General features: G+C 38.1%; 1 protein-coding gene across 1 annotated transcript in view; it reads left to right on the top strand.

The window, feature by feature from the left end:
* The window catches only part of Dnal1 (dynein axonemal light chain 1), a 42,018-nt gene continuing 20,387 nt past the window's right edge, over nt 1-21,631 (top strand). The window contains exons 1-4 of the mRNA XM_020166725.2: nt 1-159; nt 7,614-7,652; nt 10,760-10,869; nt 13,157-13,212. Of these exons, the coding sequence (XP_020022314.2) occupies nt 16-159; nt 7,614-7,652; nt 10,760-10,869; nt 13,157-13,212 (349 nt within the window). The 5' untranslated portion in view covers nt 1-15. The remainder of the gene's footprint in view (nt 160-7,613; nt 7,653-10,759; nt 10,870-13,156; nt 13,213-21,631) is intronic.

Genomic DNA, 21,631 nt, shown 5'->3' with positions numbered 1-21,631 from the left:
GGCCGCTGTCCCACAATGCCCTGCGCGCGTCGTCTCCACCCCCCGCCCCCAGGGGCGGGGAGAGAGGACCGCTGCCGGGGCAGGCATCTGCAGGGCGCATGCGCACTGAGCCCGCGGGCCCTAGCAACCACTGCAGTGACTGTAGCAACCGCCGGGATGGTGAGTATCCTCCAGGCCTCGCAGCCAAAGCCGAGAACAGATTGAGAGTGAAAAAGGGTGATTGTGAGATGCTGAGGGGGTTTGAGGGGCTCGCGGCGGAATGGAGCCAATGGCGGATGCTCGCTCCGTGAAGTAGGAGGCCTGAGGCGAAAGAGAAGCCCTGAGGCAGGGGGTGGTCGGGGTGACGGCGGCCTGGGGCCGATTGGAAGTTCGGTTAAGGTGGAGGGACTCTTGACAGAATAGGGAGGAAATTCTCAACAAAGAGCGGATTGGAGTAAGCAAGGTGATGGGAAGGGGAGTGTGATAAAGATGACTTTTTACATAGTGATTTTAACTAACACCCCCCCCCACACACAACGGCGAGATGGGGGCGGGGGCTGGTTGCATGCCGGGTCCTTGCCACATTGATTGCTGCGGTGTTCCTAACTGTGAGGTACCCAGCTTGCCTCTGGATGACTGAGAGTGCAGCTGTAAAACCCACTCTGCTGGATGTCTTAGGACAGTGTTTCTCAAATTTCAGTATGCATAAGTACAAGCCTGCTGATATGCAGATTATGTAAATTTAATGTGATTGTGTGAGGGGAAAGTGCTCAGTAATGTGCATTGCGACATTGCACCTCGAGTGATTCTAAATTTGAGGAGCGTCCCAACACACCTTGAGAAACGCTGCTGCCTTAGTTTTGAAATCTACCAGTGGTTTGTCAGAGTTCAAGTAATGATTTTACCTGGCGATGCTTCCCTTGGGAGTGTGCTCTTCTCTGCCTTACCCACTTGGAATTTCCAATTAGTAGTTTGAAAAAGGTTACACACGCCGCAAAAGCTATTTAACAAAGCAGGCGATTGTACAACGAGGTGGAGATGTTGTTAAAGAAAGAGTATTGGGGCTAGGAGTGTAGCTCAGTGGTAAAAGAGCACTTACCTGGCATGCATGAGGTCATAGGTTGGATCTTCAGCACAGGATAAAAAAAGAAAAGCATAAACGGTGTAACTAGCAGTCCTGTGTGTTCCCAATGCTATATGAGTGGGCAGAAATTGAGTCCCCTGAAGAAGCTATGGCCACCCTCAACCACATTAAATACCAGTCTTTAAAAAGTAGTTTGCTAGCAGGACGTGGGTCACTCACGCTTGTAATCCTAGCTACTCTGGAGGCAGAAATCATGAGGACTGCGGTTCGAAGCCAACCCAGGGCAAATAATTCGTGAAACCCTATCTCGGAAAAAATCCATCACAAAAAAAAAGTCTGGTGGAGTGGCTCACGGTGTAGGCCCTCAGTTCAAACCCCAGTACCAAAAAAAAGTAGTTTCCTTTCCAACCTCCATTCCTAACTTATTCCATAGGCAATTAGCTAAAAATCACTGTCAAGGAAAATAAAAAGCTTTAGAACCTAGGTTCTATGTATAGGTTCTAGGTTCACCTGTTCACATGAAGAATGACTCAGCCCTAAATAATTAAGAAAGTATGAATTATGGGAATTATTGAAAAACCTTTAAATAGAGAATCAGAGCTAGTTCAGACTGCAGAATGGTAGTCCTGGGGCCCTCCAGAAATATATGCCCACATAGTATTTAAATTTTTTTTAAAAACAGTGTCTTAAAAAAATCTTAAGTGGAACAGAATAGAGGACCCAGATATGAAGCCACACAACTATAACCAACTTGTCTTTGACAAAGGAGCTAAAAATATACGATGGAGAAATAGCAGCCTCTTCAACAAAAACTGCTGGGAAAACTGGTTAGCAGTCTGCAAAAAACTGAAACTAGATCCATGTATATCACCCTATACCAAGATTAACTCAAAATGGATCAAGGATCTTAATATCAGATCCCAAACTCTAAAGTTGATACAGGAAAGAGTAGGAAATACTCTGGAGTTAGTAGGTATAGGTAAGAACTTTCTCAATGAAACCCCAGCAGCACAGCAACTAAGAGATAGCATAGATAAATGGGACCTCATAAAGTTAAAAAGCTTCTGTTCATCAAAAGAAATGGTCTCTAAACTGAAGAGAACACCCACAGAGTGGGAGAAAATATTTGCCAACTATACATCAGACAAAGGACTGATAACCAGAATATACAGGGAACTTAAAAAACTAAATTCTCCCAAAACTAATGAACCAATAAAGAAATGGGCAAGTGAACTAAACAGAACTTTCTCAAAAGAAGAAATTCAAATGGCCAAAAAACACATGAAAAAATGCTCACCATCTCTAGCAATAAAGGAAATGCAAATTAAAACCACACTAAGATTCCACCTCACCCCTGTTAGAATAGCCATCATCAGCAACACCACCACCAACAGGTGTTGGCGAGGATGCAGGGAAAAAGGAACCCTCTTACACTGTTGGGAATGTAAACTAGTACAACCACTCTGGAAAAAAATTTGGAGGCTACTTAAAAAGCTAGACATCGATCTACCATTTGATCCAGCAATACCACTCTTGGGAATATACCCAAAAGACTGTGACACAGGTTACTCCAGAGGCACCTGCACACCCATGTTTATTGCGGCACTATTCACAATAATCAAGTTATGGAAACAGCCAAGATGCCCCACTACTGACGAATGGATTAAGAAAATGTGGTATCTATACACAATGGAATTTTATGCAGCCATGAAGAAGAACGAAATGTTATCATTCGCTGGTAAATGGATGGAATTGGAGAACATCATTTTGAGTGAGGTTAGCCTGGCCCAAAAGACCAAAAATCGTATGTTCTCCCTCATATGTGGACATTAGATCAAGGGCAAACACAACAAGGGGATTGGACTTTGAGCACATGATAAAAGCGAGAGCACACAAGGGAGAGGTGAGGATAGGTAAGACACCTAAAAAATTAGCTAGCATTTGTTGCCCTTAACACAGAGAAACTAAAGCAGATACCTTAAAAGCAACTGAGGCCAATAGGAAAAGGGGACCAGGAACTAGAGAAAAGGTTAGATCATAAAGAATTAACCTAGAAGGTAACACCCACGCACAGGAAATCAATGTGAGTCAATGCCCTGTATAGCTATCCTTATCTCAACCAGCAAAAACCCTTGTTCCTTCCTATTATTGCTTATACTCTCTCTACAACAAAATTAGAAATAAGGGCAAAATAGTTTCTGCTGGGTATTGAGGGGGTGGGGGGAGAGGGAGGGGGTGGAGTGGGTGGTAAGGGAGGGGGTGGGGGCAGGGGGTGAAATGACCCAAGCTTTGTATGCACATATGAATAATAAAAGAAAAAAAATCTTATTTCACATGAAAACTCAGGTTTCTGGCCCAGGTGATCCTGGAACCACTATCTTCCTGCCTTAGCCTCCTGAGTGCTGGGATTACAGGCATGTACTGCCATACCCAGCCATCTTTTCTTCCTTAATGTTATATAAAATATGGGTGTTACTTATAGTTAGAAGTATGGTGTTGGGCTTTTTTCCCCAAGTCCCACCTGCCAACAGTTGTCTGGAGCTGAATAGAAGTTATCCCCTGTACCTGAGCTCTGGCCTTACCTGAACCACCTTACCCATTAATTACATCTACTTGGTCATTAGCCATTTGAGCTTTTGACTCCTGTCTATAAGGGGAACCATGACCCATAACAACTTATATTACCCCAATCCATAGTTAAATGGTATCTAACTCTGTTTCCACAAATAATGTTGTGAAAGTGTTCTTTTATGTGTTTTTTTGTGGGTTCATGCAGAGATTTCTCTGGGAACTACAACCAGGAGTGGATTGTTCAGGAAGGAAGGAGGGAGGGATGGCTGGCATAGGGTCTATGCCATCAGACTGCTTTCCTGAATGGCTGAATGACTTTTTACTTCTTCCAGCAATGCATACCTACATTCTCACCAACTTTCTTACTTTTCCTCATCTGAAAATGTAGCTTAGTATGCTGTTGTTTTACTTTGAGTCTTTCCAATTGTCAGTGAATTCAAGCACCTCTTGATAGTCTCCTCAGTTACGTAGATTTCATTTTTTGCCAGTTTTTCAATTTTTCTTTTTGCTTGTGAATTTTAGGAGTTCTGTGTATGTAGTAGATGCTGTAATGGTCTGGTTGGTTGCTTTCTCCCAGTTTTACTGTTCACTTTGTCAGTGGTATGCTTCACCTAATTTGCTCTAATGTTGTTTTATTCTATTGGGTCTTCTATGTAAATATCATCCACATGTGGTGACAGGTTAATTTCCTCCTTTTATTCATACCAATTTGTTTTTCTTTTATTGTGACACTGATAAAGATCCCTTGAGCCATGTAAAAGTCACAGGGATAGTGAACATCACTGATGGGTTTGGGATCCTGAAAATCCTTTTGATGTTACCTTCCCGATTAGGCCACCTGGACCACCTTATTTAAAATAAGCACTCTTCACACACATGTACATACATGCTGATAGCCCTTACCAACTTCAGTGATTTCTTTTTTCCTTAGTAAATGTTATCTTCTAATGTATTGTTCACTTATTTATTTATAGCTTATCTACATCAGGTGGTTACATATGTTTATATATAATTGTATATTTTTATATACTACGTAACTTATTTACTTTATATTTGGTATATATATAGCAGGTGGTTTTATATGTAATTATCTATTTTATATAAATGTACATGTAAAACCATCTGTTCCATCTAGTAAGTTACATGATTGGAACATAGTAGACACTCAGTTGCAGACTTTTGCTATATAGCTTTTATCAAGTAGGAATTTGCCTTTATCTCTTAGCCAACAACCTTTAATATTAGATATAGAAATTTATAATGTTTTTTCTGCACTTACTGAAATAAACATGATTTCCCTCTTTAATCTGTTAATTAATGATTTACACTTAGAAATTTACCTGTTGTGCTCCTTGTATGTTGGGATAAATTGTTCTTGATCAGTTGCCTGTGGAGAGCTAATATTGCATTCAGCTTTTTCAAATCTGTGCTGAGAGATCACAAGGGCTCATTTTGTGGTTATGGCATCAAGGATACACTAGCCTCATAAAATAAGTTGGCAGCATTCCCTTTTTCTGGTTTCTGAAACAACTTGTACAACAAGGAAGATCTGTTCCTTGAAAGCTTGTGAGAACTCTTGTAACAGTGTCTGGGCTTGGAGCTGTACGGAGGAGGATGAGGGTAAATGTCTTTGATTATCATTTTAACATTGAAGTACTGTAGGTCTATTCAAATTTTCTCGACCTTTTGTGACCATTTTGACACCTCTGTTTTTAAAACTATTGCCATATTTTGATTGTATTTTATATTTAGAAACTCTGTTGTATCTAGTTATTTCTCCTGTGTGTTTTTATATATAGATGTGCATTTATGTATGTGTATATATATTGGTAGTACTAGGGTTTGAACTCAAGGCCTTATGCTTGCTAGGCATATAGTCTACCATTTAAGTCAAGCCCCTTGCATTTTTTGCTTTAGTTATTTTTCAAGTATGGCCTTGCATTTTTTGCCAGGACTGGCCTGGACTGCTATTTTACTTAAGCTTCCTGCTACTGGAACCACAGAAAAGTGCCACGATGGCCCAGCTTGTTTTGTTGTTGAAATGAGGTCTCACTTACTTTTTGTGAGACCCCAGGTTGGCCTCCAACTCCTCCCAATCTCTGCCTCCCAAGTAGCTGGGATTATAGGCATGAACTACTGTGCCTGACCCTCATTCTATTTTTTAAATTTGTATATCTTTTTTTTTTTCCCAGTCAGGTTTGTGAGAGATTTAAGAACCAATTTTTAGTTTTATTAATCTGTTGCCTCTGTTCTGTTTTTCTTTGACTTTTTCCTTTGTACTTCCTTCTGCCTTTTTTGGATTTGCAATGATGTACTTTTTTAAAATGTCTTTAATGCTTAGGTCATGGTTTTCTGATAAATGCATTTGAAGATATGTTTCCCTCTTAGTCTTATATTCCTCAAATTTTGACATAAATTTTTGTTTCATAATTTTCTTTTTTGGGGGGCAGTACTGGGACTTGAACTCAGGGTCTATACATTGAGCCACTCTATCAGCCCTGTTTTGTTTTGGGTATTTTTGAGATAGGGTCTCTCAAACTGTGCCCCGGCTAGCTTCGAACCTCAATCTTCCTGATCTCTGCCTCCTGAGTAGCTAGGATTGCAGGTGTGAGCCACTGGCAGCCAGCTTATAATTTTCTTTTTGATGAAGGGTTATTAGTATAATATATCTTTATTTCTAGACATAATGATGTCTTTAAAAACTTTCCTTTTTTCAGGTTCTGGTGGCTCATGCCTGTAATCCTAGAAACTCAGGAGGAAGAGATCAGAAGGATTGTGGTTTAAGGCCAGGCTGGGCAAATAGTTCTGGAGATCCTATCTTGAAACTACTCAACACAAAAAAAGGGCTGGTGGAGTGGCTCAGGTGGTAAACTACCTGCCTAGTAAGCATGAGGCCTGAGTTCAAACACCAGTACTGCCAAAAAAAACGAACAATTTTCATTTTGCCAGGTGTGGTGATGCATGCCTGTAACCTCAGCACTCAGGAGATAGAGGCAGGAGGATTACAGTTTGAGGGTAGCCTAGGCTACATAGTGAGACTCTGACAGAAAGTGTCAGAAATACTTCCTTTTGTTGTCATTTGAATGAGCTCCAGCAATAATTAATAATTCACATCCTCCTTTGTGTACCTTCAAAATTTTAAGTATATTGAATTGAATCTAAGATGCAATGGATTATAAGGTAAAACATTATTTTAAGGAATAAAAATAAGGATGAAGAAAAATAAACGAATTAAATTATAACAAATACTTTCTTATTTAGATATTTTGTACTTATTGATAGAGTTCTTTATTGATAAATTGTTTTTTCTTTTTTGGCAGTACTGAGATTGAACTCAGGGTTTCATGCTTGCTAGGCAAGTGCCCCAGTCCTTTTTGATTTTAGTTTATTTTTCAGATAGGGTCTCGCTAACTTTTGCCTGGACTATCCTCCAACAGTGATCCTCTTGTCTCTGCCTCCTTAGTATCTGGGATACAGGCTTATGCCACCTGATTTATGTGCCACATAAAAGTCTTTTAAATGTATTTAACCATGTAAATTTTTACCATATGTCATCCTCTGCAAATATGAAAAGGAATAAAATTGCTTATATTTTTCTAAAATTTTACCACTGCCACCTGGCAGTGGTAAATTTTTCCTGGTTGTAATACAGATGCATCCAAATTTCAGTGTTAAAATGTAAAAAAAGATGTAGGTCTTAGAATCAATGAAATAAGATTTATTTTAATAGCAAGTATTGAAAGCTATATATATTTTGTAAACCACGTGAGAGTGAAATGTATAGGCATTAACACAATGATAGCTAAAGAAATCTTTTTGATTTTAGGAAATTAAAACATCCTTTCACCTTAAGGTCTCAAAAAAAAGAAATTAATCCTTTTAATGGGAGAAACCAAGCACAATTATTATTGTGTGAAAATTGAATTAACACATCACACTAATAAGATAGCCTGTTTCTTTTTCCTTTTTTTCTTTTAAGGCGAAAGCAACAACAATCAAAGAAGCCTTAGCCAGATGGGTGAGTATATAAGTTTTTCCTTCTTTTAGATTATACAAGGAAAATTTGGATAGTTATTTAAATCTGACCATTCAACATAAGGGAGCTTTGAAGTATTAGAATGGTTTGACTGTCTTTTCTGTGGTGGTGGATACCTGAACCCACACAGGTGATGAATTTGTGTAGGACTTAGTAAACACATACACATAAATACATACTCATACATATCAATGAGTACAACTAAATGTGGAGAAATCTGAATAAAATTGATGGTTTATATCAACAGTAATACCCTAGTTATGATACACTGTTATGATATACTATAGTTTTGCAGAATATCGCCATTGAAGGAAACTACAAAAAAAATTTGTATTTTTTTTTTCTTGTTTCTTTCCTTCTTCTTTTTAAAAAATTTTTCCCAGTACTGGGAATTGAACCAGGGCATCTTCATAAAAATTTCAATGAAAAGCTGGGCACCTGTGACTCAAGTCTGTAATCCTAGCTACTTAGAAGGCAGAGATCAGGAGGATTATGGGTCAAGCCAGCCTGGGGAAGTAGTTCCTGAGACCCTATCTTGAAAATACCCAATACAAAACATGGCTGATGGAGTGGCTCAAGTGGCAGAGTGCCTGCCTCGCAAGTTTGAGGCCCGGAGTTCAAACCCCAGTTATACACACACACACACACACACACACACACACACACACACACACACACACACACATACATTTAATAAAATGTTCTGACTACTGGAAAAATTTAAATATGGAAAGGCTGATTCATCTACTGCTCTAAAACGGCTGGATGTTTGTGCTAAGGTACATTTTCTTTTTCAGCTTCATCATTAGACCATATATCATTTTCAAGTGATAGAGTGGCATGTTTTGTGGGTTTTCTAGGCTTTAATCAGATGATGTTCTTAGTCTGCTGTAGGTTAGAACAGATAGCCAATTCAGACAAATGTAAATCGTACATAGATAACTGGAAAATCATGGAGTAACATACTAAAGCCTATGTTAGAAAGAAAACCACATTGTCAAAAACATGGTAAACATGGACCATAAGTATTTTGAATATCATAACATTCTATAGTTTGAACAGTTGTAATTCGGGGTCTTAGGATTTCCATAGGGTACATAGTTTCTATGAGAACTTGTCTATGCTATGTAGTTTGTTACATAATAATGAACCTTTTGCTTTTGTAGCTAGGCATTCAGAAGCTTTAGTGTCTAGGGAAAATAGACAAAAGTGGATGGAGTAATGAAATATTTGAATTCTTGTTGTAATGCTTATAAATTTCTTATTTACTCAAATTGCATTTTAAAGATTCATTTCTGGGCTGGGCGCTGGTGGTTCATGCCTGTAATCCTAGCTACTCAGGAGGAGGATCATGATTGGAAGCCAGCCTGGGCAAATAGTTCTCAAGACCCTATCTCAAAAACACCCAACACAAAAAAGGACTGGCAGAGTGACTGAAGTGGGAGAGTACCTGCCGAGCAAGCATGAGATCCTGAGTTCAAATTCCAGTGCCATACCCCCCCGCAAAAAAATTCATTTCTATTGGATTAGAGTTTTAATAAAAATATTTTTGTTAGAGAAAAAAAATTATGGCATAGACTCAGATTTGATTTTCCTTTAATTTGGATTTTAGGACATCTTATCTATTTGTAATAATTAGGTTTTTTGTCTTGTTTTAGTTTGGTTTGTAGATTCTGTTTCTAGTTTTTGTTTATTTGTTTTCTTTTCTAGTTTATATTATGGCCATTAGTCTTTAACTTCAAGATTACGGGAAGGCATCAAGCTCACTCATTCGATAGCCCAACACTTTTTACTGTTTAAAAATATCTTAACTAACACATAATTGTACATATTTACAGGGTACACTGTGACATTTTGATACATGTCTACAACATATAATCATCAAATCAAGCTAATTACCATATCAGCACCTCAAACAGTAATCACTGCTTTGTGGTAGAACATTCAAAATCCTCTCATAGCTATTTTGAAATATATAATTCATTATTGTGTAATAACACTGGAATTTATTCCTATCTAACTGTAATTTTGTACCCATTAACCAATTTCTCCTTGTCTTTTCCTGCCTACTTTGGCTAGTTTCTGGTAACCACTGTTCTATCTCAACTTCCGTATACAAGTGAGAGAATGCAGTATTTTATCTTTCTGTCCCTGGCACGTTTCACACAAAATGAATGAATCCTCCAAGCTCATCCATGTCACACTAACCCAACATTTATTGAAGATCTACTAGGTGTCAGTTTCCTCTACTATAACCTGCAAATGTATGATGCAAAATAAGACTGAATGTGTGTATATGAGATCTTATTCTTTCAGTAGATTGTATATTTTCTACTGTTGATATGTGATGATTTGACTTTAATCAAATGAGCCTTTTTGTGTCATACACTGTGCTAGGTTGCAGAAAACACAGAAAAGCAAAGGAAATAGTCCCTCAGCTTAAAGTTTTGTTGGAGAGAACTAACTCTAAGTAATGAAATGCTTCAAAAATATTCATAGGCAGTATAGACTGGTCATTAAATTTTAAATTGTATGCAGAGTAATGAAATTACACTGTAGGGTAGGATTTAGTAGTGAGTTAGAATAGAGCAGATAGCTTTAACCTCAGATGTACTGTAAAGAGCATGTCTTAAAATTCGTGGTATTTGGGGGTTCTAGCTCAGGCTGAACTGTGTATAGAGAAAAGAAGACAGAATAATCTTACAGGTCTGAATCTGATTTTTAAGAAATGGCTGTTTAGGGACAAGGAATTCTTTTTAGGATAATATTTTTGTTGGGTTATGTTTGTGTTTATTAGTTGGTAGACTCTTAAATGATTTAAAATATTGTAAATATATAAGTTTCTTTATTTTCCCTTCATTTGCCTTTAGTAGGGATTTAACAGTTATCTAATACAGCTAGGTAAAAGACTGGTTATTAGGGTCAGCAAGTAAAGGAACCAATAAGTGAATGATGAATAATTAGTAATCAGTTATTAAATTCTCATAATCATTTTGAAATAAACATTAAAAGGCCTTGGGAAATTCTGGCCTCTTTTGTTCCACATTACATCCAGGTAACATTTTGTATCAAATTTGTTTTTCTTATAGGAAGAGAAAACTGGTCAGAGGCCATCTGAAGCCAAAGAGATAAAGCTTTACGCCCAGATTCCCCCAATAGAGAAGATGGACACATCTTTGTCCATGCTTGCTAACTGCGAGTAAGTTCTTTGCCATACTTCTAGTATTCCTGTAAGTTTTCCTTCCTTTTCTTACACAAACTCGAAAAATGTTTGCTTTTGGTGATACTCTTTTTTTTGTGTGTGTGTTTATTTTATTTATTTATTTTTATTGTTTTATTATTCGTATGTGCATACAAGGCTTGGGTCATTTCTCCCCCCTGCCCCCACCCCCTCCCTTACCACCCACTCCGCCCCCTCCTTCTCCCCACCACCCCCTCAATACCCAGCAGAAACTATTTTGCCCTTATCTCTAATTTTGTTGAAGAGAGAGTATAAGTAATAATAGGAAGGAACAAGTGTTTTTGCTGGTTGAGATTTTTTTTATTCTAATTCTCCCTTTGGCAAAGACAAGCATGAAAGACTATTGGTTTATAGGATTATTGACAGTATTATTGAATAGTACAGTATTTTTTTAGTACAGTTTTTATAATGTGTTTGGATATAGAAATTTCCTAGTCTTTTGGGAGAAGCTAAATAACACAATAGACTATTGCTCTGTCATAACATACAGTGATTTCTAGGCCAGGTATGGTGGTACACATCTGTCATCCCAACTACTTGGGAGATCAAGGTTGAATGGAGCATTAGGCATTTCAGCCCAACCTGGGCAACTTAGTAATATCCTGTCTCGAAATAAAAATTTAAGAAAAGGACTGGGGGTCTACCTCAGTGGTAGATTACTTACTTACTACATGCAATGCCCTAGGTTCAATCCCCAGGAACACTCTCCCCCCACACACAAAAATTATCTAATTTTTCTCATAAAATTATCACCAAAGTTAAAATCATAGTTAGTGAATGCCTAAAATATACCCCTTTAAAAAAAAACTTATGATACATTGCAAAACTTCTAGAAAATATAAAAAGCAAAAAGAAAACAAATTAACATCAACCTAAATTATAATACATTGCAGAACCTGTTTCATCAGTCTTTTGATGTAGAGCTGATTTTTTTAAAAAATTCTAACTGGGATCATATTATTCTCATTTTGTAATCCCATTTCCCATGCCTTTACATATCAGATGTATTTTAATTCTTTTAAATCTACTTTCTAATACTCTGCACAGTTTTTAGCAGGATTCCGTGGCTAATTTGAGGCAATTATACCATAATGCCTCATAACCATGTTTTCAGGCAGCTCCATTGTCTCCTTTAGAATCCCAGAGGTTTTCTGACTCCTTCACCTGTGTTTGTCTAATTGTGACTCCTTTACCACCTGCTCTTTTTGCAGGAGATAAGCCCCATCCCAATTTTATAGAAACAGTGTATCTCCTAATGAAACTGTGTTTACAATAAACTACTTGGGTGGTTCTCAGACACCTATACTTAGACAGATACATGTATTTGGGATTGAAAGGAAAAGCAAACAGATTTAGTCATTGTGTGTAAATTTTCATTGCTCTTTTTACTGTATCATGTGAAAATCTACCTTGGGATATTTTTGTTTGTTTTTTGGCTTCAAGCATGATTTTATAGTGGTCAAATATCTTTTTATCATAAAGCCATCTCAAATTCAAACAAATTTGAGAGGTTTTGTACACCATAATAAAGTGCCTTAGAAACCACACAGAAAGAGTCAACCTGGTCATATTATTGTCCACAATCTCTTTGAATAGGTTACCTAAATAAGAATTAAAGAATTACTTTCTAACCATATTCCTAGATTTAAAGGCACTCTGTTTTTTTCCACTGGTAGTTCTCAAGAGTGGGGGATACTAGAAAATATGCAGATTTGATCAATTATTTACACTATATAGTAATTGCTTTTGCTTTTTCAAGCAGATAAAAAATGAATAATTCCTCTTCAAGTCAAATCATAAGGGTAAGATACATGCTCTAGAGTCAAACTTACCTGGATTTTAATTTTGGCCCTATCACTTTGTAACTTATAATAATAAGGAAATTGCTTAACATCTTTGTGCTTCACCTTTACATTTATAAAAATGGCTAATAGTAATATTCATCTCAGAAGATTGTGGAATACTGGGTCAAAGAATATACACATTAAAAAATTTAATAGATAACACCAAATTTCCCTCAAAAAGGTTTTTGATTTTCTACAATGAGCACATACTAACTTTTATAATCAAAGGGGAAAAAGATTTCAAAATGAATGAATAAATTCCATGACTGAAGGGGAGAAAAGAATTCAGAATAAAAAATAAACATGATGTAAACATTGTCTTCCATGGGCAGTACTGTTGAGGAAATTTCTGATATACCATTTCAGTTTTTCATATTAATTCAAACTTTTCTTTTTTAAAGGAAACTTTCACTGTCTACAAACTGCATTGAAAAAATCGCCAACTTGAATGGCTTAAGTAAGTGATCTACAATAACAGATGTTTCTTGGATTTTTTGGTTATTAGAATAAACATTTCAGAGACACTAGATAATTCCAGAAGCTGGCACCTGTTTTAATGGCAGTGATTGTCATATAACAGAGAGAATATGTAAACCACAATCTTAAGTTTGCTTATTCAAAGGAAATTAGAGATAACATGAGAAATGAAAATTTTAAAGGTTTTATATATAGAGTTAGAATCAAGATGACTTAAATAGAAAATCAGATTTTTATATTTCTTGTTCAGATTTATCTTGTATGTATTTCAAACTGGTTTTATTTAAATTTTAATTCCTCACTGTCTGTTTTTCCTGTGCTCCTTGTCCTTGGTAATAATATCACCACCCTAACCCTACCCACCAAGGCAATTAGTTTCTAGTGACTGCTGTAACTTGGTGCTTAAAACGGAAATTTTATTCTCTCATGGTTTTGCATTTGGAATTCTGAAGTCAGTTTCACTGGGGCAAAAAATCTAGCCATACTTAGGCCTTCTGAGGCTTTGAGGGAGAATCTTTTTCTTGCCTGTTCCATTTTCTGATGGCTGTCACATTCCTTGGCTTCTCATCATCATGCCAATTTCAGTCTCTATGGTCACATCTCTGCTTCCCTTATGAAGACATGCACACACATGCATTCAGGGCATACCCGGATATTGAGGATAATTTCCCCATCTCTAGATCTTTAATTTAGTCACATCTGCACAGTACTTTTTGCTTTATGAGGTAATATTCACAGGTTCCAGAGATTGGGATGCAGGTATCTTTTGGAGAGCCATTGTTTAGCCTACAATACTCTTTTCTTCCCTTAAGCCTTACTCCAAGTTCATCACTATGTCTTTGTGTGTGGGGGGGGGGGTACTGAGGCTTGAACTCAGGGCCTTCACCTTGAACCACTCCACCAGTCCTTTTTTGTGAAGGGTTTTTTTTCCCCAGGATAGGGTGTGGTGAACTTTTACCCTGTGCTGGCTTCAAACCACGATCCTCCTGATCTCTGCCTCTTAAGTAGCTAGGATTACAGGTGTGTGAACCACTCGTGCTCGGCACTGTCTTCTTAATTCTTGTCTTTGAAAGAGTTCCCAAATAAATTTGGTGCTTTTCCATTTTCAGGAGCTACAATCCTTCGATCATGTTTTTAAACATTTTTGGCCACTTTCTATAGTAACTATAGTAAATATATTTGTAGCAGGTGCGAGGCCCTGAGTTCAATTCCCTAGTGCTGAAAAAAATTTGAATTCATTATACATTCATATGCATATACATATAAAATGTACACATACACATAATAACTGGAATAAAGTTTATAAAACAATACATACTGTATAGTTTGAGAAAAACTGCCTGATGACGTGTTATAACCTAATTGATCTCCTGTCTTCTGACTTCCCATCCCTCATTCTTCTTGACCTTGATCACTGATACTAAGTTCTTTCCTTTCTAAAAATACCATTTTATATCATTTTCCCAGAAAATGCATAATTTTCTGGAAAACTTCTTAATGGATCTTCTTTGCCTAGTAAAGACCCAATACCTAAAATTGTAATCTTTGTACCACCTTAGTCACACCCAAACATACAATTCTTTTTAATGATTTCATTTGTTAATGCAGTGCATTCATTGAGGATTGCCCCTTCTCTCAGAGGAAAAATCATATAAGAAATAAAAGATTAGACAGTACCAGTGGCTCACACCTATAATCCTAGCTACTTGGGAGGCAGCGATCAGGAGGATTGAAGTTTGAGGCCAGCCTGGGCAACAAAAGTGAGCCCCTATCTCAAAAACACTTAACATGAAAAAGGGCTGGTGAAGTGACTCAAGGGGTAGAGTACCTGCCTAGCAAGCACAAAGCCCTGAGTTTAAACTGCCCTTCCCCCCAAAAAAGGAAATTAAAGATTAGCCAGCAGTGATACATGCCTGTAATCCCAGCTATTTGGAAGGTAGAGATATGGAGGGCCAAGGTTCAAGGCTACCCCATGGAAAAAGTTAGGCCCTTTGTCAACAAACAAAGCTGGGTGTGGGTGGTGCCTGCTTTTAATCCCAGCTCAGGCCAGCCCCTATCTGAAAAATAACCTAAAAACAAAAAGATCTTGCCCATATAGTAGAGTGCTTGAGGTTCAAGTTCAAACTCTGGTACTGCCAGAAGAAAAAAGGGATAGAAAGAAAGATTAAGAATGCTACTTTTGAACTGGGTGCCAGTGGCTCAACCTTTTTAATCCTAGCTACTTGGGAAGCTGAGACTGGAAGGATCTAGGTTCAAGGCCAGCCCGGGCAAATAGTTCATGAGACTCCCATCTCCAAAATAACCAGAGCAAAATGAACTGGAGATACGGCTCAAGTGGTAGAGCAACTGCTTTGCAAGCACAAAGCCCTGAATTCAAACTAGAATGCCACATTTGAATGTTATCTCCCCCTCTAAAGACTTCCCTAATCTCCATCATCATTATTATTTTTTTCTTTGAGAATATTTATAATAATCTACCTTGGATTCTAATAATAATTACCTACCTCATATGGTTATTGTGAAGATTAAATGGAATAAATTTTATAAAGTATAACACTATGCCTGGTGCATATAAAATGCTCAATAGAGCTGGGCATGGCAGCTCACAGCTATAATCCCAGCTGCTAGGGAGACTGAGGAAGGAGGGTAACAAGTTCAAGGTTAAAAATAAATTTTTAAAAAAAGGATTAGGAATGTAACTCCATGGTGGAGCACTTCCCTACCATGTCTGAAGCCTTGGGTTCATTCCCTAGAATTTAAGAAAAACCTGCAATAAATACTAGCCTTTACTATAGTTGGAAACATGTTCTGCTCTGTTGATAGTAAATCTCTTGAGGCAGGTATCATATCTTAGTAATCTTTTTAATTTCTGCATGAGTCACACTTTTCCTTGCTGTGATAAATACCTGAGAGAATCAGTCTAATGGAGGAAGGATTTACTTTGGCTCCTGATTTCAGTCCAAGGTTGACTGGATCTATTGCTTTGGGTCTGAGGTGAGGCAGAACATCATGGAAGAAGGGCATGGCAGAGGGAAGCAGAGAGACAGGAAGGTTCCTGGGACAAATTGTATCATTCCAGGGCATGCCCCAAGTGACCCAGTTCCTCCAACTTCACACCACCTCCCAATAATGCTATCATTTTAGGAATCCATCAAGGGATTCATCCATTGGCGAAGTTAAAGCCCTCATGAGCCAGTCGCCTCTCAGTGATTGAATCTACCAGGTGGGCCAAGCATTCAATATCTGAGCCTTTTGGGGAACAGTTAGTTCATATTCACACTACAACATTTACCCTTAGCTCCCAAAATGCTCATATCCATCTCACAACGCAAAGTACATTTGCTCTAAGACTGAGCCCCCCATAGTCTTCACAGTTCCAGTATTGCTCAAAAGTTCAACTCCAAAGTCTTCTCCGAGACCCATGGCAAACTAATCTGTGAGCCCCTATAAAAATAAAAAATGGAGTTACATATTTCCAACATACAATATGGGATACAGCAAACATTCCCATTTCATTTGTTTCCTTTTATTCCCTTATGTGTGGTACTAGGGATTGAACTCAGTACCTTGCACTTTGCTGGGAAGTCACTCTACTACTTGAGCCACTCTGCCAGCCCATTTTTTTTTCTAGCCCTGGGGTTTGAACCCATTCCCAAAAGGAAGCCAGGTGCCAGTGGCTCATGCCTGTAATCCTAACTACTCAGAAGGCAGAGCTCAGGAGGATTGCAGTTTGAAACCAGCCCAGACAAATAGTTCCATAAGACCCTATCTTGAAAAAACCCTTCACATAAAAAAAGGACTAGGGGAGTGGTTCAAGGTGTAGGCCCTGAGTTCAAGCCCCAGTAGTGAAAAAAAAAAAGGATTGGGGACATAGTAAAGAAAAAAAGATGGGACCAAAGCAAGACCAAAACCCAGCAAGGCAAACAATAAATCCTGTATCTCCATGTTTGGCATCCAGAGCATGGTGGGATGTGAGCCCCAGAGGTCTTGGGCAGCCCAAGACCTCTTAGGCTGTCTCTGCTCATTGCCCACAGCTCTTCTTGGCAGACATCCCACATTCCTGGTATCTCTGACTTCCTGTGGGCTCCATTGCATTTTCTGCATCACTCTCACAGCTTCACTCATTACCTTCTCAAGGGCTATTCACAGAGCTTCTGCTACACATTGTCTGGTCTTCCAGGCTTTCCTTTAAAATCTGGTGGAAGCCTCTATGACCCCACAACTCTTGCCTTCTGCAGGTCTTCAAAACCAGCATCACGTGGATGATGCCAAGATCTGCTACCAGTTCAAGCAGTATGTAGCCAAGTCCCCTTAGACCATGGCTGCAGCAGCCTCTGAGTACCTGGTGGCTGAGCAGGTGAAATGAATCCTAAGGAAATTTTCTGGGCCACTTTGTGCCAGCAGGGTGCCCTAGCAGTCCTCTCTTTTCAAGAGAAAGTCTTTTAAATGAGTTTACACTTTTATGCCCTTGAAACTTCCATTGGTGGAGTCTTAGTAATTCCTGAAATGGCCTCAGGCATTTTTTTGTATTGTACCAGTGCAATCAGATTTCTCTAGAAATCTGGTTTCCTTTGCCCCAACATACAGACTTTTCTAATCAGACTGCAAGTTTTTCAAAGCTTTCCACTCTGATTTGTGCTCCTTATTTTCACCGTAAACCTGTCTAAAAGCAGCCAGCAACACAGGCTGAATCCTGGGCTTCCTTGAAATTTCCTCTGCTAGATTTATTCCATCACCTACAAATTCAGTCTCCTGCAATGTCCCAGGGCATGGACAAGTATAGACAAGTTCTTTACCACAAAGTAACATGCATGACATCTAGCCCAGTTCCCAATAGAGTCCTTATCTCCATCTGAAACCTCATGGACCCAGACTTTACATCCACATTTCTATCAGCATTACCATCTTTTGAGCTCTCACCAGAATTCCCCATTGAGCTCCCCTTGCAGTGACTTTCATCTAGCCAACTTTTCCAATTTTGTCCCACAAACCAGTTCCAAAGACTTCTGAACCATGTTGCCAGACAGTCACAGCAATGACCCCACTTCTCTGGCACCAGTTTTCTGTGTTAGACTTTTCATCACTGACAAAATACCTGAGAGGAACAAGGGAAGAAAGGTTTATTTTGGCTCACTGTTTCAAAGGGCTTCATGGTCAGCTGGATCCATTGTTTCTAGGCCTGTGGTGATACATCGTAGCTGAAAGACATGGTGGAGCAGAGCTGCTCACCTCATGGCATCCAGGAAGCAGTGAGACAGGAAGGGGCCTGGACAAGGTATATCTTTCCAGGGCAACCCTTCCCCCAGCACCTCCACCTGTGACTCACATTTTCCAAGTAGGCCTCACCTTTACTTTCCACCACCTCCCAGTAATACCATCAAAGGATTAATCAGCTGATGAAATCAGGCACTCATGGTCCAGCCACTTCCCCAAAAGCCCTACCTCTGAACACTGCTGCCCTGGGAACCAGTAATTTAATACATGAGCCATATTGGGGGGCACTTCATATCCCAAACTATAAGATCTTCTGTTCCATTCCCACTCTACCTTACTGAGTGTTGACATTCCATAGTTTTACAGTGCTGGAGAGTTAACTGTTAGAGTTGTGTATGAAATAACTCTCTCTGTTTCAGCTATTTGCTAAACTCATCAAACATTTTAGATTATTTCTTTTTATTCTCTTCCTCAGTTTTTTTGAGTAATTGAAGCAGTTTGCTCAATTAAGTCCATATTGATATCACATTATTTGTCATAACAGATTATATGCTTTTCTTTTCATAAAAACTTGACTATGATAATAGGGAAAATGGATGACCTTCTACATAGGGCTGGAAGTTTTTTAACTCACATTCTAACTGGTCAGTTGGTAATGACTTTCAAGAAAATTATATTAAGCATTCCAGAAATTCAGTGTCCTGATCAATGGTTGATGTCTGCTGTAAACATGGAATGAGAAAATAGAGGCCTTTGCTGCACTTGACTCATTCTAGTGCTGCTTGTAATAAATATTACCTCTGCAGTCTGTGGCTGAGAAATACATTTTATCTGTGATGGTAAAGCAAAAAATAGCTACCTAATGCATATGAAAGGCTCTTGGTTTGACTTCTCTCTATGTCTTCACATGGTTTTTCTCCTATATCTATCTGTGTCCCTAATTTCTTCTTCTTATAAGGACAATAGTCATGCTTGATTGGTGCCTACACATATGAACTTATTTTACCCTATTTATCTCTTTCAAGACCCTATTTTCAAGTTCAGTCACATCCTAAGACACAGGCAGTTAGGATTTAAGCATATGAACTTTGAGGAGGACACAATTTAGGCCATAACATGGAGTCACACTGTAACAGGTAAACCATTTTGCATAAATTAGATTACTTTTTTAAAATACCCTGTTCTGGCTAGGCATGAAGATTCACATTTGTAATCCTAGCTATTCAGGAAGCAGAGATCAGGAAGATTGTCATTTGAGGCCAACCTAGGCAAAAAGTTAGCAAGACCCCTTCTCAACCAATAAGCTGGACTTGGTAGCATGCAGCTGTCATCCCAGCTACCCTGGAGGCATAAATAGGAGAATTGTGGTCCAGGCTAGTGGCCTGGGCAAAAACTGTGAGACCCTGTTGGAAAAATAATTAAAGCAAAAAGAGCTGTGGGCATGGCTCAGGTCGTAGAGCACCTGCCTACAATTGCATTCAATTCAATTGAGTTCAAGCCCCAGTACCACACACACACACACACAAAAGTCTGGGACTAGGGGCATGGCTCAAATGGTAGAGCACTTAAATTTAATATTGGTATGATGTGGTAGCAAGCATGAGAGTTCAATCCCCAGTACTAGGGCTGGCAGAGTGACTCAGAAGGCTGAGCATCTGCCTAGCAAGCGTGAGGCCCTGAGTTCAAACCCCAATACCGCCCTCTCCCTAAATCAAAACAATTCCCAGTACTAAAATAAATAAGTGAAAACGAAAAACCAAAAGCCAGAACTTGTTCTGAAAGTTCAATATTTCTCATAGGAGAATTTAAAACAATTTATTAAATGAATTAAAACCAAAGCTTTATGTGCCTGTTACATATACATGTTACTTATTGTGTACTTTCAACAGATTAGGAATTTTATTGAATATGTTAACTACCTCATTTAATCCTTATATTCTTCTAAGAATATACATCTGCCATCCTACATATAGTAAAACTGAGATTCAAAGAGGAAAGAGGTTTGGTTGCTTCCCTAGAGTGGGAAGTTGACTGGATTTGTGTTCCTACCCTTGAATTGTGAATGTTATAGACATCTGCACTCGAAATGTGGCTATGTGACTGAAAAAGTAAAATTTTAATTTAGTTAAAATTTAACTTTAATTAATTTAAAATAATGTGGCTAGTATTTCTTTCTTTTTTTTTTTTTTGTGGTACTGGGTTTGAACTCAGAGCCTACGCCTTGAGCCACTCCACTAGTCCTTTTTTGTGCTGGGTTATTTTCAAGATAGGGTCTCACAACTGTTTGCCTGGATTAACTTCGGACCAAGATCCTCCTGATCTCTGCCTCCTGAGTAACTAAGATTACAGGCATGAGCCACTGGCACCTGGCCTAAATGTATTTCTTATTCAAAAGTAATCACAGTATTTTCTTAGAACAGAAGTGAAGATTCCTCTCTCTTACTAAAAATCTTTTTGCTTTAATTTGGAAAAATAATGTATGCACATGGTTTTACTGAAATTGTTCAAAAGAGATTACAATGAAAAATAAATCTTCTGACCAGTTCCTTCCTAAAGGCAACAATTGTTTGTACTTTCTTTTTTCTCTTCCTGAAAATGCCTATAAATATACAAATAGAAAACAGTGTTTTTAAAAACTACAGGCAAACATTTTTATTTTTTTTGACCAAATCACAATCTAATTATTTGAAAGATTGAAAACAGATTTTGTTTGTTTGCTTGTTTTTGGTTTTGGTGGTAGTAGGTTTTGAACCCAGGGCCTCACTTGCTAAGCAGGCAGTTTACCACTTGAGCCATGCTTCCAGCCTGAAAACAAAATATCTTTAAATACCAAATTTATTTCATTTATCTTCTAATCCTTCATGGAATAAGGCGTGTTATACATAAAAATGTGTTTCTATTTAAGTCTTTACTATATCTTCATACGCATTTGAAATATATATATGCCCACACTTATTCAAATCTTTTCTTTTATCCCTGTAATACTTTTAACAAACCAGCAATTTAAGACCATGCACTCCAAACAGATGATCAGTTTTAAATTTAATATTTAAATTTATATCATATTTATAATAATGATATATTTATATCAGTTTTAAATTTAATATTGGCATGATGTGAAATTACACAGTTCTAGTGCTTGGCTTAGATGCTAGGTCAATGTTATTTCCTATTTGATGGCCTAT

This window comes from Castor canadensis, chromosome 3 (assembly GCF_047511655.1).
Source record: "Castor canadensis chromosome 3, mCasCan1.hap1v2, whole genome shotgun sequence".
Taxonomy (NCBI): Eukaryota; Metazoa; Chordata; class Mammalia; order Rodentia; family Castoridae; genus Castor; species Castor canadensis.
The sequence above is the reverse complement of the archived record's forward strand: the minus strand, read 5'-3'. Positions and strand labels throughout refer to the sequence as shown.